This window comes from Pollachius pollachius (genome assembly GCF_949987615.1).
Source record: "Pollachius pollachius genome assembly, chromosome: 1".
NCBI lineage: Eukaryota > Metazoa > Chordata > Actinopteri > Gadiformes > Gadidae > Pollachius > Pollachius pollachius.
In genome coordinates, this window is record NC_136934.1 from 20422357 (window position 1) to 20441348 (window position 18992).

Genomic DNA, 18992 nt, shown 5'->3' on the forward strand with positions numbered 1-18992 from the left:
AAGTCGCTTTGGATAAAAGCGTCTGCTAAATGCCGTAAATGTGTGTGTGCGTGTGCGTGCGTGCGCATGCGTGCGTGCGTGCATGCGCGTGTGTGTGTGTGTGTGTGTGTGTGTGTGTGTGTGCGCGAGCAAGCGCGCGTGGTAGCATGTGAGAGAGTATCTGCCCCTCCCCGGGAGGGAGACGGCTGTAAAAGGTTAATAGGTGTCTATCACGTGTCCCTATTCTTTAGAATGAGTCACGTCTTTTCTTCCTTTTCCTTCTTCCTCGTTTCTCTCTTACGTCTCTCCCACTGCAAGCTGTGCTGCGCCGCCTCACCTTCTGGCAGCCATGAATTTTTCAGTTGAAATATTCCGTTTCCAGTTTTAACACCGAGGCGGCGTTTTGACTCTAGGAATCAGACGGCTCAGTCTTCAGAAGATTACCCCCGTTTGCACGCCGCGCCAGCTCAGTGCTACGCTAGCTCCCCGCTCTGCTAGCTGGCACTGACACCTCCTGGACATGACGGCTTGCGGAAGCTCTCCCTACATAAGCAACGAGGTCCCCCCCCTCTTTCTTTTTGTTCCTGGATGGATGTCATTGTTATGGGGGAGGCCTCCTACTCAACAGATGGGTTTGCTCGTCCCTCCTTGGGGTGTCACGTTAAGAGTAGAGACATGCCCCCCCCCCCATTGCTAGCATTATCATGCTAGCAATGCGCAGAGTTGAACCCTGCACCAGTCGCTTGAACGAGGAGTTTATATGCATCCCGCTGAGCCATTCGATACGCTGAAGAAGTGCATTCAGGGTTTATGATTTATAACCGTGGAAACTGAACCATCTCAGACGGCGATAAATCTCTGAATCCCGTTCTGCCTCCCCCCCGACCCAGCGTTCTCCCAGCGAGCGAGCGTTCTCCCTGAGATAGCGATTGTTCTCCATGAGAGTGAGCGAGTGTTCTCCCAGAGAGAGCGAGCGTTCTCCCAGAGAGAGCGAGCGTTCTCCCAGAGAGAGCGAGCGTTCTCCCCGAGAGCCAGCGTTCTCCCCGAGAGAGCCAGCGTTCTCCCAGCGAGTGAGTGTTCTCCCTGAGATAGCGATTGTTCTCCATTAGAGCGAGCGAGCGTTTTCCCAGAGAGAGCGAGTGTTCTCCCAGAGAGAGCGAGCGTTCTCCCCGAGAGAGCGAGCGTTCTCCCCGAGAGAGCCAGCGTTCTCCCCGAGAGAGCCAGCGTTCTCCCCGAGAGAGCCAGCGTTCTCCCCGAGAGGGCCAGCGTTCTCCCAGCGAGTGGGCGTTCTCCCTGAGATAGCGATTGTTCTCCATGAGAGCGAGCGAGCGTTTTCCCAGAGAGAGCGAGTGTTCTCCCAGAGAGAGCGAGCGTTCTCCCCGAGAGAGCGAGCGTTCTCCCCGAGAGAGCCAGCGTTCTCCCCGAGAGAGCCAGCGTTCTCCCAGCGAGTGAGCGTTCTCCCTGAGATAGCGATTGTTCTCCATGAGAGCGAGCGAGCGAGCGTTCTCCCCGAGAGAGCAAGTGTTCTCCCAGCGAGCGAGCGTTCTCCCTGAGAGAGTGAGTGTTCTCCCAGAGAGAGCGAGCGTTCTCCCCGAGAGAGTGTGCGTTCTCCCAGAGAGAGCGTGCGTTCTCCCAGAGAGAGCGAGCGTTCTCCCAGAGAGAGCAAGCGTTCTCCGAGCCGCTGGAGATAGATGACACGGCTGTAAATGGCAGTGCTTTTGTTTTTCCCCTCTGGAAAGGTAGCAGGTTGACTGGGGGCCTCCGGTCCCATGTCCCAAGGTTGGCCAAGGGGGATGCGGAGCTCTGCCTACAGATAACAGCCACTCGTTTTCTCTCTCGCTTTCTCTCGTTCTCCCTCACTCTTACTCTCTTTCGTTCTCCCTCACTCTTACCCTCTCTATCGTTCTCCCTCACTCTTACCCTCTCTGTCGTTCTCCCTCACTCTTACGCTTTCTCTCTCTCTCACTCTCTGGGCTCTCTCTGGGCTCTACCTTCCTCACTCTGGCGCTCCTATCTCTCTCACTTTATGGGCTCTCTCTCTGGGCTCTCTGTCTCTGTAACTGGGCTCTCTCTCTCTGTAACTGGGCTCTCTCTCTGGGCTCTCCCTCCCTCACACTTACTCTAAAGCCCGTGGTCTGGCTTTAGCGTGCCGGTGTCGATTCGCCGTGGATCAGGCTGAACCATCTCCCCCCCGCGGTCTTGTGTAAGGAAAGGTGATCCGGTTGGCTGGCTGCAGGACCAGGCCTCCTGGAACTGGGTCACGTCCACATCACAAAGTCGGTGACATATGTTGTCAGGCGCATTGAAGAGTCGGGGCATGAATTGGAATGACGGTTGAGTGCTCGTATTCTTCCCTCCTTCTCCTCTTCCCCCCCTCTCCCCCCCTCTTCTCCTTCTCTCTATCTCTCCATCTTGTGCTTGCTCTCTCTGAGCTCCAAAAGCACATCTTGCACTGTGAGAATGAGTCTTTGTTGGACTCGGGTGTCCACCGTGATGTCAACAAAGCGGCCGAGCTCCCAGTTCGCTCTACAGCTGTTTCAGAGACAGATGGTGATGGTTGCTGATGTATTTAGATAGCGGTCTCCCTCTCCCTCTCCCTCCCCAGATGGCGTGTGTTTTTGGTGAATTTTTTTTCCATGGCGTTGTGCAAGCTGAGCTGTCCGCTGTGTTCGTCCTTGAGCCCTTCCCCGGGCGTCTCGGCCGAAGGGAAGCGCCTCGATGGAAACTGCGTCACACATGTCCGCGTCCGCTCTTCTTAATCCGCCCGCCTTCGCCATCTGTTTAATTCCAGGCCTCCTCCAGTATGGTAGGAATTGGTCCGCCATCGCCAAGATGGTGGGATCCAAGACAGTGTCCCAATGCAAGAACTTCTACTTCAACTACAAGAAGAGGCAGAAACTGGACGAGATTCTGCAGCAGCATAAAATGAAATCGGTAAGGTCGGCAGCCACCGCGGATGTTTCTAAACAAATAGAGAAATAGAGTTTCTTTTGGTTGTGGTGCGAACGTGAGTGCCGGGGCCGCGATGTTTTAGTGGCTGTTGGTTTTGACCCAGGAGAAGGAGCGTAAGGCCCGGCGCAAGGGCAAAGCCACGCAGAGCGAGGAGGCCAGCGCACCCTCCACCGCCGAGGAGGAGGAGATGGAGGTCTCGGGCGCCAGCGGCAACGAGGAGGAGGCGGCCGAGGACGGAGAAGGTGGGAGTTTCAGTACGTCTGAAAACGTTTTGTGTAGCTCTGTAACGGTAAAGGGTCTGGGAGACTCATGTTCTGACCACGGCCCGCACAATAGACCCCTAAGAACCCCTGGGCCCTGGGTCGTGTTGGTGTAGTGTCTCAGCCGCCACAATGCAGCCCCAACGCCCCCAGGTGCGCTCACACATCCCGCTGTATCGGGTTGGAGCTCTGACGTTATTGTCTGGTGGAACCACATTTGGCCTTAAAAACGAGGCTCAGTCACCTCCCTCCGCCTGCGCTCCTCACAGCGCTGAGCATGAATATTCAAACATTCACATGTTTCCTAGGTAGGTATTCAAATCTCAATTCAGGATCCAAATGCTTCGGTTTTGTTTGTTTATGTATTTACAAATATTAAAGAAAAGATTCCTATGGATATTTGCAAACTGCTGCTTGAAGGTTCGGTTCAATTTTGTCTGAATATCGGACCGTTATCCCAGGGATAAAATATGTGAGAGCAATAGGCTTACCTATCGATAAAAAGAACAGGTAGCAATGTTTTTTTCTTTTATTAGGATCCATCCGCCAAAATTGCGCCTGTACAATTTCATCCAAAGTTTTCCCAATGTGCAACCCACCTATTTGCTTTGTGATATTAGAAGTAGGCCTTCCCTCATACTATGTAAGCCATGTGTCTTTGAAATTCTGTTGTAACCGAGTCAGACTGATGAGCGGAGTGGAAAGCCACTGGCGTCAACGCATCAGTTCATGATGATGTAGTAGGGCTTTTTGCATCATTAAAATTACACTGGTGATAATGAGGAGATGTTGCAGCAGGGGTGATTCTCTGCGGCCTCCAGATTAGGGCAGCGGAAGAATTAACTTTTTCTATTTTTTGCTCAGTTTTTCAACTGACTATTCTAATATTTGTCAGAAAAAACCATCGCTTACCGCTGCTTGAGATGATGTGTTCGGGCCGGGCCTAATGTGATCTGTTCGCTACCTCCCTCCCTCCCTCCCTCCCTCCAGGGGGCGCAAACAACAGCTCGGACACGGAGAGCCTGCCGTCCCCGCGCTCCTCGGAGGACAGCAAGCCCAAGGACGGGGAGGGCCGCGCCAAGGGCTCCGCCGGCAGCAACGGGGAGAAGGACGCTGCGTCGGGCTCGGACCAGGGCTCCGTCGAGGAGAAGCCCCCCGCCCCGGGGGACCCGGACAAGGCCACCATCAAACAGGAGGTGAAGACCGAGGCCGGGGAGCTCGGCAAGGAGCAGCAGATGCAGCCGATGCAGGCGCCGGTGGCGGCGGCGGCGGCGGCAGCGAGCGACTCAACAGACTCCAAGCGGGCCCTCGCTGGGGAGGAGACCAAGAGCTCAGCCAAGACCTCCAAGAGGGAGCATGGCGTGAAGCAGGGTTCCCACGGCGACAGTGACTCCAGCGCCACCTGCAGCGCCGACGAGGTGGAGGAGAACGACAATGGCGAGAAGAACAGGTAGAGGTCGCACCCTATGTCGTGTCCCATGATACTCTCTTGTGGTTGTTTTTGTTATTTTATCGTCGAAACACTGGTTGGCCCTACCTTGCGTCGTCGCTGGTTCGATCAGTAGCATGGTCGGGGGTGGGCTAGCTCCCGACTCATGTTGTCCCTGCAAAGTGTGCCGCGGCCAGACTTTTACCATGTCTGTTGCTAAGCTACTGGGTAGTGTAGGGGGGGGCCTGAGGCCACCAGGCACTTGTGCATGTGTGCGCATGAGTTGCTCTCTGCCACTTTATCAGCACTCTCTGTGCGTGTGGATATTCTTGTAAGCCTGTGGAGATTCTGGAAGTGTGTGTCAGAGCACACGGTGGGGGGGGGTTGTGATTAGTCCTGTGTTTGTGCACTATTTGTTCAATTTTTTCCATGACAGCAGACTGCATGTTCTGGCAGAGCCGAAGGAAAGGTTGCTATCTGAGCCAAAGCAAACTGTGTGTGTGTGTGTGTGTGTGTGTGTGTGTGTGTGTGTGTGTGTGTGTGTGTGTGTGTGTGTGTGTGTGTGTGTGTGTGTGTGTGTGTGTGTGTGTGTGTGTGTGTGTGTGTGTGTGTGTGTGTGTGTTATTCTAATCATTACTACTACGAATGGAAAGCTTTTATTTTCACAATTCACGATTCGAACAAGCAACAGCCATGTGAGGAGAAAAAAACAACATTCACAGTCAGAGTGACATGTGTGAATCACAGAGAGGAACACTTATTAAGCCTTTGAATGGGACCCTCTTTCTGTGTGTGTGTGTGTATGTGTGTGTGTGCGGAAACAAAATCAGAAACCTTGGCTCTCTTTGTGTTTCATAATGCAAGAATCTTGCCTGGCTTAGAAGACGTTGAGTAACAGGGAGATACTATCTTAACCAATTCATTCAATAAACTATGCAAGATGCATTTTGAGGGGTCCTCAAGGATTTGTTTTCAGCCAGATGCTCTCTGTTTCGTGTACTTTAGTCTGCTAGTGTTTGTGGTGTGTGCTTGTGTAATGTGTGCTCTGTGTATGTGTCTGCTTCCGTCGTAGATATGAGTGATTGTGGTTATGTACTGTGGCTTCTCTGATTTGCACACTGTAAGTAGTTGAGTTACAAGCCGAGCAGGTGGCCAGTCTGTTTGTTGATTGAACATCAGTATCTCTTCCATCTCATGTCGTTTGCATACATTGGCTGTAAAGAGCCATACAAATTCAAATGATATCGATCATGATTAACCTACTCCTAGCTTGTTAAAAAGGGCGAGATTCAAAAATTTGGCAAATGAAAACCAACATTCTATTTTCCGGTCAGAATATGATTAAGAATGTAAATGAACATTAAAAACAGCAGATAATGAAATTATATGTTCTTTGAATATTATCAGGTCGCTGCGACTTTTAAGTCACGCTGGCTCTAAGTTCAACACAATTTGAATGTCACTCAGTGAATGCAAACATGGAAAGCAGCTGTGATGGAGGAAATCAGTGGAGGGAAAGGGAAAAAATAATAATTATAGTCATGTTGGAAGAGGATTAATAATCGTTCTACCTTTTTCCTGCGCTGCAATTTCATAAAAAATGTACACAATGCTCTAACCCCCTTATTTGTGCTCTTGCACTCTGAAAGATGTGTGTCTTGGGAAATGTAAAGGCCACATTGAAGCTCTGTGGTAACCCAGTCGGACTCTTTTAGTTTTTAAAATATCACGTTTGTTTTAACAAATTGAATAGCCTTGGTAATGAGATGGAAAAACGCTTAGCTGGTAGAAAGAACATCAAGTGAAATGGTCCCCACTGGGTGCACATCAAATTATCAATGATGTTGATTTTCCCCGCATGCTGTGTGCGACGTCTTTTGCAGTGTGAACAAAGCCTAAGAACAAACACTGATGTATCAAACTTTAAGAATTTTGCAACATATACCTTTTAAACACGAGCCATTATTGTCCCGACATGACCACTGATCCATGTCTGAAACTTCTGTCTGTGTCCAGGATCACCTCTCCCCGACCCAGTCTGCTCAACTACAGCCATGACGGTGTCACCTCCTCCCCGCTGCAGAAGCCCATGGACCTCAAGCAGCTCAAGCAGAGGGCCGCTGCCATCCCAACTATTGTAAGTCTTCGTAGTCACAAAGTATGTGTTGGTTTGTACCAATCGGGTCCTATACTGGCGATTGAAGTGTTGATTGACAATTGTTTTGTCCCACGCCAATATGTGGGCAATTTAACAAACGTGCTCTCCGAACTTACTCTTTAAACAGAGCGCAGGTGGACCCTGTCTGAATAGCACTACCAGCGCTCTCCCGCCTTCAATATGTGACTTTTTATACACGTTTCTCTGCAAAACATTGGACATTGGCATGGTTACACTTGTACCACATTGTTACAAAGTGTAACAATGAAAGTGTCCGGTGTTGCGCGGACAGACGCATATTAAAGTTATTTTTCTAAATTTTGCCCGCTTGGACGACTTTGGATCATAGCACGCCACAAACACAGTTGTGTCGTTGAGTTTTGATGCGTGTATATTGAGCATCTAGAATAACCGTGATTGGACGAAATGAAAATAGAGATCCTAATGTGTTTCATGTGCAAGCAAGGCCATGTTTATTATTTCAGTGTCAATAATTTGCAAAAAATCTGTTGCTGTGAGGGGTCCTCCATCTCTTTCCTTGGAAATCTCCCATGGCTACAGAGTATCTCTGCTAAGAGGGGAGAGTTCATGCGGCTTGGACACACAAACACAGCCTCTCCCTCCATCCATCACTCTCATCACGAGTCGAGCATCAAGAGAATCACTGCCGGCCGCCTGTTTTATCTAATCTCGTTCCTGAGATAACAGTGAGGCCGTAGAAACAGTGCAATCCTATTTGTACGACTGAGACATGGGGGGGCCAGACGGCGGGGGCGGCTGTGGATTCATTGACTTGAGGGATAAGATGGCGGGCGTCGGTGAACCAAACCATTAAGGAGGGTCCATGGGACAGGTGGGCCAGTGTTCCGCTCTGCATTCACCCCGACCTCCCCCTCTTCCCTAGATGGCGGAGGCTCTGGGGCAGGGGGCCAAGCGGGGGGCTCCTCTGCCGGTCCTCGGGGGCCCGGGCCTGGGAGGGGCCAAGGCCATGCTGCAGCCCAACGCCCTGGCCCTCTACAAGCAGCAGATCACCATGGCCCACGGAGAGTCCTCCCTGGAGGCCAAGCAGCAGCAGCCCCTGGTCCCGGGGCAGCAGCTCAAGCAGCAGCAGCAGCAGCAGCAGCAGCAGGCCTACCCAGGGCAGGCGGAGCGGGAGCGGGCAGAGGTCCTCCGTAGCAGCAGCCCCCGCATGCGCCCTCGAAGCCCCACCTCTGGAAACAAGGACGGTAGGGCCCCGAAAAGAACAACGACCAGCAGAACAAAACATTCCCCCCGGCCAGCAGAAGCAAGCCTCGCTTTTTAGGAATTGTGATGTGGGGCGAGGGAGAGAGAAGGAAGCTTTGAATCCTGAGCCCTGTTCCTCACCTAGCGAGCGGAGTAGATTAGCAGTGTTCTCCAGGAGGTAGCGATTGCTCATTCTGATTCTGTCCTCCCCCCCCCCCCCCCCCCCCCCCCCCCTCCCCTCCCTCCCTCCTCTCTAGCCCTCTCCCTTTGTCCCCGCTGCTCTCCGAGTCTTCACACGGTCTTGGTGCCGCTGCGCTCATTTACAGGCTCTTTCCCTGCGTTATATGTGCTATAAGCACAACACATCAACCCTGGTTATTACACATGCATATACTTTAAACATACAATGCATACATTAGGAATGGATAGTGACAGACAGTCAAACAGACAGGTTCCTCAGTCAAAGGACAATCCAGGTGGGATGAGGATGAGAGCCGGGACTCTGTGCTGCGGTTTCAGCAGAGGCTGATCTACTTTCACTTTGTTGTGCGTGGCCAGGCTGCCTCACCTTGAGCTGGTGTCCCTGGTGTGGAGGGGGGCTCAGTGTTTCTGGGACACTAGTGGAGCAGGGACTGATGAATGATCTGGTATTGCTATTGACCCCGGAGAGAGGCTGCAGCCCAAGTTAGCTGCAACCTTTTTAGACGTAGTGTTCACCCGTTTTCCTTTTTCTTTTTTTTCTTCTCTTTTTAATACTTCAAACATTCCCGACGGTAGGAAAAAGTGAAATGGTTTTAAAGGACAAGGATGGGATGGTGACATGTTTGAAACTTCACTGTTGAAGCTGCTAAAAGCGACAACGTTTTTTCTCCTTTTCACAAGTACCTCCTTTAAGTGCAGACAGACACGCTTTCCCCAGCTGTCGTAGGCTTCCACAGTTTTTAAGTGTTTAAAAGATTTCTTTTGAGCTTGGGTTTGTATGTATGTAAGCTACTGCTCATACACAGGCGTTGGTTAACGTAAAACACATGTGTAATTCATTGAGTCAATTATGGATAGATTTAAGGATGGATTATGTGGACCAAATTAACAAGATTGAGAGAGAGAGCAGTGGAAGAACGCGTTTTGTTTTGTTTCAGCGCAGTGAGGCTGAAAACATCCACTGTTCCCGCCTTGTCTTTCTAACCTCCCCCCCCCCCCGGTGGCTGATGAACAGCGATGAACAGAAATCTAAAGCGGAACGAGTGCTAAAGCAGGAGCCCCCGTTTGGCCGATCATACATGTGCAAATTCAAATGTCTAGCGTGTGGTTGAAGATGAGCCTTGGTTCTGGTGGGCGATGTGATTAGCTGCGGTGTGTCTGTGTGTCTCTGCAGAGCTGGAAGGCAACGAGAGGTGGTTACAGACTCTGCTTGATGGATTGCGTAGGTTCTCCCCCAAACCTCCCTCCTCCTCCTCCCCCACCCCCCCCTGCTCCATACTCCACCCACATGCTTCTCCAAACCACCACACAACAGATCCACCACACGTCCTCATCTGGAATTTGAATGACTTTTCTTTACTGTGGTTACCCTGCACTGATCGTTAGATGTTGGTTGGGGGGGGTGTGTGTGTGTGTGTGTGTGTGTGTGTGTGTGTGTGTGTGTGTGTGTGTGTGTGTTTCTGTGCACGTGAGAGAGAGAAACAGCCTTCTGAACATCACTGGTGACGTCACCCTTGGTTTTGTGCAGCGTGAATGCAATGCTGCTTGCTGGTGATTCTTGCTCATTGATGATGAGGAGGGTGGTGAGGAGGAGGTGGATGAGGCTGTAGCATTGAACGTGCAATGGCTTCATGTGTGGCTGCCTTAACTCTGCTTTGGTTCTGACTGTGTGTTTGTGCGTGTGTTTGTATGTGTGTGCGGCTGGTGGGGGACGTCTGGACGTGTGTGTGGGAATGCGTTTGCGTTGGGTTTGCGCGCCGCTCTTTTCAGACAAGTCCCGGTCGTACTCCCCGCACGGCGAGGGCAAGAAGCTTGAGGAGCCCAGGGCGTCCTCCATGGGCCACCCCGTCCTCTCCACGTACCCCATGTCCCCGCGGGACATGGCCAAGATCAGCCACGACCAGCACCTGCTCCACTACAACTGTGAGTCCCCGGCGCCATCTGCCTCTCCGGCCGTCCATCTTTTGTTCGGGGGTAGCCGCGGCCGTGGGCATCCCACGGCCGTGGGATGCCCCACTGCCTCACTGTATCCAGATGAAGGTGTTTCAAGTATTCAAAGACGCATGCATCTCTGACCTGTGATTGGTCCTCCCTGCTGTCGCTCAGCGTTCCAGCAGGCTGGTCACCCGGCGCCCCCGGCCCTGCAGCAGGACAGCAGTCGCCTGGCAGCCGTCCGGCCCCTCCACATGCCCGAGCCGCCTCCCCTCATCTCCTCCACCAAGCCAGGGGGCTCTATCACCCAGGTACACCCCCTCTGGAGGCGGTTAGCTCTTCTGTTAGGCCTGGAGGATGGATGATGGCCGTACACACACGCTCGCTCGCTCACTCACTCACTCACTCACTCACTCACTCACTCACATATACTTCATATACTAGGCGTGTTCTACTAAGGTTAATGACAAAGTCCTAGTGATACTATAGCAAAGGTCCTGCTGCATCAGCACATCAAACTCACTTTGTTGCCATACAGGGATCCTCTGTTGACCTCCTCTGTTGCTCCTCCCTCCCTCTCAGGGCACCCCTGTCCAGATGCATAGCCCAGCTCATGGGCTGGACCACGGGAAGATGGCCCCCACTCCAATGGGTTTGTCTTGGATGGATCAGAGGAAAGTGGGTGAGTCCAAGTGTCTGGAGTGGCTGAAGCACTCCCAGCCTTGGTTTGCTGGTGAGTTGCCCTCTACTTCTAGCACTGCCTTGCACTACATGTATCGCCCGACACCCTACCAGAAACCCCCCCCCCGCAAGAAAATGTTAGCGCCGCTGTCCCCCGCTCTGTCGCCGTCTCGTAATGTGGGTGATATTGGGTCGTAAGCTTCCCTCTTCCTCTTCTCACTCCAAGCCTCAAACACGAATACCCAAACCACGCCGCCAGTCAAAACAGACATTTATTGTGCAGCTTCAGCCCCGCCCCCTCAGAGCCAATAACGTCTCTCTTGTCCTTAAACCTCTTGTGTCCCTCCCTCCCTCTGCCCCCGCCCCACCAGCCGGACCCTACCCCGTGGTCAAGCAGGAGCAGCTGTCCCCCCACTGCTCGTCCTCCCAGGCTGAGAACCTGTCCACCCAGGGCTCTCCCCACGACGCGGCTGCGGCCGGCCACGGTCAGTCCACTGCAGACGCACTGCATGATGCGGGTTCACATCCACACGAGCTGTCGCCCTCGCTGCCCAGTTGAGTGTGTGGCGAGGCACGCAGTGGATCAATAAGCTGCATCCATCCCGTGCATTTTCTCTGTTTTTTTTTCCACCAAGATTGTGTGGGATTTGCGAGGTGTATTCTTGATCTGACACCCGCTCTGTCGTTGGCTGAAGCAGGCTCCATGCAGGCCGTGCAGGGTGGCAGCATCACTAAGGGCATCCCAGGGACCAGAGTGTACCAGGACTCACCCATCTCGTACCGCGGAGGCTCCATCACCCAGGTACGACACAGCACAGACACCAACACAGCTCAGGATAACCATAACCCTGTGACACACACGATAACCCTAACCCTTTAACACATGCACAGGATAACCCTGACCTTCTGACACACACACACACACACACACACACACACACACACACACACACACACACACACACACACACACACACACACAGGATAACCCTAACCCTTTAACACACACACAGGATAACCCTAACCCTCTGACACACGATGACCCTAACCCTCTGACACACACACACACAGGATAACTTTAGCCCTCTGACACACACAGGATAACCCTAACCTTCTCTCACACACACACACACACACACACACACACACACACACACACACACACACACACACAAACACATAGGATAACCCTAACCCTTTAACACACATGATGACCCTAACCCTCTGACACACACACACACACGCACACACAGACAGGATAACTTTAGCCCTCTGACACACACAGGATAACCCTAACCCACACGAACAAACAGTATAACCCTAACCTGCCACACACAGATAACCCTATCCTTCTGCCACACACACACACACACGCGCGTATGCACGCACGTAGGTACATCCATATCTATGTTAATTAAACCCGAACCACCCACGTTCTGTCAGTGCGAATGTTGCCAATGTGCAGGAGAGATTATGAATGTCCCCATTTAAGTATATATCTGTGTGCTACTTTCGAATGCGCCGTCGTTCAGTGGAATATATTAAATTAGGTCACGGTTTCAACGTCACTGTTTCGTCCCTGTGTGGGGATCTTAGCGTTCCCTTTAAAAGTGTCACCGGCAGCCGGGTGATTTGTCTCTTCAGATGAGCCTGGTGGCCGCGGCGTTGTAGGGCTAGGAAAACAGAGGGAGGCCAGCCAAGCGCTTGGGCCTCCCCCCAAATGCGGTGTGACATAACCGCTGCTCTTACATGCAGCGGTCGCCCTGGCAACAGGTACACACGTCTGTTCCCTCCTCTTCTATCTATCTGTTTACTCTACAGACAGGCTTAGCTGGGTCACTGATACGCCCGCTTTAAGACCGCGGCCAACTGGCGTGTCGCGCGTGTGTGTGTGTGTGTGTGTGTGTGTGTGTGTGTGGGGGGGGGGGGGAAATGAGTTAACGGTGGGAGAGGACGTATGTAATCAGAGCTGCGGGCGAGGCAGCGCATATTGTTTGCGGAGCCAACTCCTGGATGGATTTTATCAGCGGTCGACCAATGATAAGGTCTTGTGTTTCCTGGAGAGTAGCTAAGAACACCTTTGTCAGGGCTATAGGAAACTCCCCTACCCTCGACCGCTTCAGAACACACAGCCATACGACCGTAACACCGGATCCCGACCCGGTGATAATCCCAACCCGGATCGATGATCGAGTGCCCAATGCTGGAACCCTGGCTCAATGCTGAGGATGTGTTATTGGCTTCATATTGACAGACCGCTTTTCCACTTTTGAGTCGGTTCCACGACTTACTGATCCTTTATTTCGAAAACCAATACAGACTATTTGACCCCTGGCTTTGAACAGCATAGCCCTACTTACCGGGTCTGAATCCGACCCGTCTTAAGCTCCGACACACACACACACAAACACACACACATAGACACACACGCACACGCACGCACATACACACACACACACACACGTGCGTCACCGCCAAGCTTCTCTTTGCTTGGCCCCTGACCTTCACTCCTCCGCCTCTGAGAGAGAGAGCGGTGAGCAGCAGGCAGGAAATGTGATATGCATCACAGAGTGTCCCCCAAACTGCCCCCCTGCCTCCATCCTGGAGCGGGGCCTACGCTCCCTGGTGGAGCAAGTTGGCAGGCTTACATACGCTAACTACCAAATGCCACGGTGCTACTCATGCAGTAGGGACCGACATGGCTAGGTGGCTACGTCTGTCATCTAGCCATGTCAGTCGCTACTGCATGACATGAGTCCAGGGGCCCTAGTTTTTAAGTGGTCAGCCTTTTCTTCCCAAAGTTTAAGCGGTTAGCAGCTAGCCTCTTCTTTGCAACATTTAAGGGGGTAGCGGTTAGCCTCTTCTTCCCAACGTCACCCATGTAGGTCTACTGCATGACATGAGTCCAGGGGCCCTTGGGAGTTTTTAAGCACAGGGTGTGATAGAAGGGGTGGGTTGACAGTAGCGGAACACCTGGGGTTCACTAGGTTGGCTAATGATGCCACATCTAGGTAGAGAGAGCGGGTGAGTTGCAACCGGAAGGTTGGTAGTTCGATCCTCTTGACTCCGCCGTCAGTCTGTGAATGGGCATATGAATGGTTGTTGCTCGCTTTGGACAAAAGCATCTGCTAAAAGCCATCAATGTAATGTAAAAATGTATGACAGGCCGACGCCGGCCCCATTCATCAGATTACTTTTCTAGAGAATCCCAACAAAGACGACCTGGACGAGCGAGTGGTCGTTTCTCACCCTCCGCCTCTCCCCCACAGGGCACCCCCGCTGACGTTCTGTACAAGGGGACCATCACCCGGCTGATCACGGAGGAGGTCCCCGGCCGGGCGGAGCGCGGAGAGGGCCTCTCCAAGGGCCACGTGGTCTACGAGGGCGTCAGCGGACACATTCTCACATACGACCGTGAGTGGGCCCCAGGCCCCCCGAAGGATTTACAGCTGCAGGCTTATTGGAGCGGGCTGTGCTGACTCTGGATCTGTCTCCTGGGTGTTTATTAACCTTCTGATGGCAGCGCCGGTATAACTGCCCCGCTCTGACGTAGCTCTGAGTCAACGCTAAACTGGTTTGCGTGGATACCGCCGCTGTGCACGGCGCAATGGTTCACCCTTAGTTCTGTAGTTTCCACGTCAAATCTTTACCTAAATATAATGCTCTAATTCTTCTTAACGTTAATTATTACCATAGCTATATATATTCCAGCCCACCTCGTCATAACTTTGCAATTTTATTGTAATCCTTTTTAATGTGTCAGTTTTGTCATCTTTTAGTTCTTATCTAGTGCATTAAATATCATTATTATTTGTACGGCTAAAAAAAAAGTCAATCAACAACACAAGTATCGCTAGTCTTCCTTATTTTATTCTTTTAACCCTATTTAAGGGTTCTTAAATAAAAATCGGTTCCTTTACGTAAAAAGAAAAGCACTACACACCACTATACCACCTGTCTAACCTGCCCCTGCTCATTGCTCTCCATTGATGTTTATTTTTTTGAACGCACACATGTATGAAAGGTGCTGTGTAAACCGAGTTATCGTCATTATTCTCATGAGCTTTCCTCTGGACCCCCAGGCTCCCAGAACCCCAAAGAAGACGGCCGCGGCCCCGGGCAGGCTGGGGACCTCCTGGCTATGAAGCGTTCCTATGACGTCATGGAAGGTGGGATATCCAGGGGCCTCCCTATGAGGGACACGCTCTCTGCCGCTAACTGTGAGGGTATGAGACAACACTGAAGCTCCTAGATTCAGTGCATTTCCCTTTTGTACCCACAGTCAACTATATCTCTTCCTGGTTTTTCCCAATGCCAGTATGGCTGAACTCCTTTCTCTGTTCCCTCTGCCCACCCCCGCATCCAAGGTCTGATTAGTCGAGCCATGCCTCACGAGAGGGACAGCCCGCACCACGCCACCTTCAAAGAAGCCCACCACATCCGGGGCTCCATATCCCAAGGTAGGGCCCCCACTGTGCCCCCCGATCCCAAAAGGCTTGCATACTTTTTCTGTGTGCCTTTTGAATTTGTAGACCTTCGTCCCATTGAACGGACAATTGTTGCTTTGAACCTGATGTTCATCGTGATGAACATCAGGATGAACATCATGATGATGAAAGTGCTTTTATTCAAAGTACTTAAGAAATGGTAGTTCAGATGAAGTGCGTCCTTTACAACACAAAGCTCCCTGAAAGTTACTTTTCAAAAAAAGTATTTTGTATAAAGCCTTTAGTATTAAGTAGGGCTTAGTCGATTAATCGATACGATGAATATATGATACGATATGATCATATATTTGAACTGAACTTGAACTAATTGCAGTTAAGTTAAAATATCCGGTTCACGGATTATGATGAAAGGAATTGTTTTTCTTTGATGTACAAGCAATTACATTTAAAGACTTATTACATCACTCTAGACTCTGGTAAGTTTTGAGGGAATTTGCTATTATTTATGACATTTTATAGACTCAATTATTAATTTAATTGTTGTTGGATTAATCATCTGTGAAAATAATTGTAAATTGCAGCCCTAGTACTAAATAGTGACCAACTCAGCCAATGGCTTCATGACTCATGGCATCATCTATTCTATTCTATAACCATATGGAGGTCTACTGCATTGATCCATCGGTCTGTAAAGTATGCCAGACTTAAAAGAAAAATATACTTTAGTCATTTTACTGACAAAAACAACAACATGACCAGCCATTCTTTCCTCTCATGTTTAAAGTACAGCCTACAGAAATATCCTCCTCAGCCAAATGCTTTGTCTGCTGGCATATGCACCCAGATGATATTCATGTCGGCACTAAATGTGATTAACAGGAGTCTGGTGCGCTCAGATTTTATCGCCGGGGTATAAGCTTGCACCATCTGGAGGACACAGACTCGCTAAGCTTAGACCTGCAGCTCCTCCACCTCCCCTCCGCCCTCTGTCGCTCCTGGTTGCTTTCCCTGGGGGGACGGGGGCGGGGCGGGGAGGAGAGGGGTAATGGCTGCTGTTGTATAACGTGGCCCGCCCATCCGCCACAGGCATACCGCGCCACCTGGAGCCCCAGGACCCCTACATGAGGCGGGAGGCCAAGCACGTGAAGAGGGAGCCCTCCCCGCCCCGCGGGCCCCCTTCCATGGCGGACCACCTGAAGGGCCGGGACCCCATGGTGCCCACGGTGAAGGAGGGGGGCCGCTCCATCCACCTCATCCCCCGGGAGGAGATGAGGCACCCCCCCAAGGAGGGCATCATCACCCAGGTGAGCCGGGGCCCGAGACTGTGACAGCCCCCGCTACTTACTATTATTATTAAAGAATTTATAATGTCCGCACGCAAATGTTTCCTGCATCACCTGCTCCCACAATCAACAACCGAGAAGAGTAGGAAAGGCATTTTCCTAAGAAATTGTGGTTTGGATGCCGGCTTCAGACAGACTCGTCAGGTTTTAGAACTACCAACAGGCCTACACAAGCCGTGGCTCATTGTCTGCAGTACACTGGATCACTGATCTGGGATACTGGTGTACTGGTGTTATATGACTAACTAATTAGAGGAATGTCTGTGTTAAGTTTTCCCAACAACCGTTAACTCGATAAGCTTCACACTCAGCAGGTGTATCGCTCAGAACCCGAGAAAGTGCAGTCTTGAGACAAAGGTTTTTTGGGATGAGTGGTTTTCGATTAAGCTGCAACAATCTGCGTGCTCCGAACTTACACTGCACTGGCAGCTGTTTTGCTGAGGACACGATGTAGTGAGGAGGTGAGTGGGAAGTTGTTTGATGAGCAGTTCTCAAGAAAGCTGCAAGCAGCAATACGGGCATGTTCTGAACGGGCATTGCAATACTAGTGTATTTCAAATTCTTAATCAAACTCTACTACGGTCCCTTTATGGAGGAAGGTTTTGACAGGGTCATGGTAGGATGTAAATATTGTGAAAGAATGGAGCTCTCCATCTCCACAGAGACCACCCACTGTTGGAGTTTATAGATGTATTATTTTAATTACAGTATATAACATTAGTCTATATTGTAGTATGTAGACTAATTGTAGCCAATGTCTTCTGTCAATTTGAAGCAGATGCTGACGTGAACAAACGCCCACAATGTCATATTGTGAAAAGTAGATTTGATGTTAGAGTCTTTTGGCAGAGGCACTGTGCCTGGCCTGTGGCCAGCTTTGGGAAATCCTGATAAGCCAATTGATTATTTTCAAGCACTTAAACCACGCAGAAGTCAACAAGAATGAGGCCTTATTGAACCGCATATATTAAAAACATTGCTATGAAGGTGATCATTTACTGCCCTTCTAACTGTGGCAGCAATTCTTATGCGGCTAAACTAATGCGTTCAGTTTGTTGTGGTGTACCTGTGTCGGCTGGGGTGTACCTGTGTCGCTTTGGGGGTACCTGAGTGGGTTTTGGCTAGCTGAGTGGGTTTGGGGTTAGTAACGCGCGATATAAACGATATACGATATAAACGATAAAAAAATGGCCTACGATAGAGATTTTAATTCTATCGCTCTATCGCGATAATGCATGTTGATGACGCAAAATACAATGTTTAATTTTTGGTTTGGTGCAGTTCCTTTTCACATTGCAATTTTCGCAACAGTGCCAGAATTCGTCAACAAAACTGCATGTGTGCAAAGAACGTTAAATCATTGGACAAAAAGGTCTGGGGCGGGGTAAAGCGTTAAAGAAAAGGGGGGGGGGGGGGAAGCACCGGTGAAAGTAAACAATCATGGATATCCAGCGTGATATACATTGATCTGCGGACTGGTCCAACTCCTTCTCCCTCATCCTGACTCGGAATGTGTTAAATGCATCAGCATTTTTAAGTTGTGTTTTCCAGCATACTTTTTACTTGCTTTTGTCGGACCGTCGGGTGGTGGCTCAACATGGAGCAAAGAGGAGACGGAATGTCTTTTGGATATCGGACCCAAATATCCAAAAGACGTTCCGTCTCCTCTTTGCTCCATGTTGAGCAACGTCTCAGAGACCACCTCTCCGTCTGGGTCAACCTCCTTTTGATCGATAAAAAATATCACGTAATCGACAAAAATTGTAACAATCAATGATCGATCATCAATTAATCATGCCCATCCCTAATTGTCAGTACAGTGTCTGTTCCTTATCTAGAAAGACACCCGTTTTTCCTGTTCTCTGCATCTTGGTCGGCATTTAAGAACCAAGGACTTAAACTAAGTGTAGTGCCTTTTAGAATGGTTTGCACTAAAGGAAAGAAACCCAATACTAATTTTATTTATCTGCAACATTATGTTGTATGATTACAGTGTTTCACAATAAATGCCCTCGAAATGACATACTATATTTCTCTTTTTTTTTAAATACATTTAGCAGTTTGGCTTTCCTTAGGTTCTATGTAACCTGTTCTGAATTTGTTCAGATTTTATATCGTGATATATATCGTTATCGCAATAGGCTGCAATGTATATCGCAATATGGATTTTAGGCCATATCGCCCATCTCTATATGGGGGTACCTGGGTTTTGTATCAAGCAACCCAAAAGTTGCAGCGTAACGTGTTTGAGTTGATATCCGGAACTTCCCACTGCACCGTTCTGCGACGGCTCTGTTGCGCATGCGCACATCGCGATGACGACGCTCCGACGACAAATCGTGCAGACCATAGGTCAGACATATCATTGACAAAATGCTAGTACTT

At 50.5% G+C, this 18992-nt stretch overlaps 1 protein-coding gene across 10 annotated transcripts in view; it reads left to right on the plus strand.

The window, feature by feature from the left end:
* ncor2 (nuclear receptor corepressor 2) overlaps positions 1-18992 on the plus strand; it is a 107073-nt gene that overhangs the window by 71458 nt on the left and 16623 nt on the right. For 3 of the 10 annotated variants that reach the window (XM_079739416.1, XM_079739414.1, XM_079739418.1), the window contains exons 18-32: positions 2771-2913; positions 3035-3185; positions 4182-4641; positions 6637-6757; positions 7683-8004; positions 9378-9425; positions 9974-10126; positions 10310-10446; positions 10718-10868; positions 11188-11301; positions 11515-11618; positions 14086-14230; positions 14899-15042; positions 15184-15276; positions 16351-16568. In XM_079739416.1, coding sequence (XP_079595542.1) covers positions 2771-2913; positions 3035-3185; positions 4182-4641; positions 6637-6757; positions 7683-8004; positions 9378-9425; positions 9974-10126; positions 10310-10446; positions 10718-10868; positions 11188-11301; positions 11515-11618; positions 14086-14230; positions 14899-15042; positions 15184-15276; positions 16351-16568 — 2504 coding nt within the window. The remainder of the gene's footprint in view (positions 1-2770; positions 2914-3034; positions 3186-4181; positions 4642-6636; positions 6758-7682; positions 8005-9377; positions 9426-9973; positions 10127-10309; positions 10447-10717; positions 10869-11187; positions 11302-11514; positions 11619-14085; positions 14231-14898; positions 15043-15183; positions 15277-16350; positions 16569-18992) is intronic. The other 7 variants (XM_079739419.1, XM_079739415.1, XM_079739422.1 and 4 more) reach the window with 6 other exon arrangements.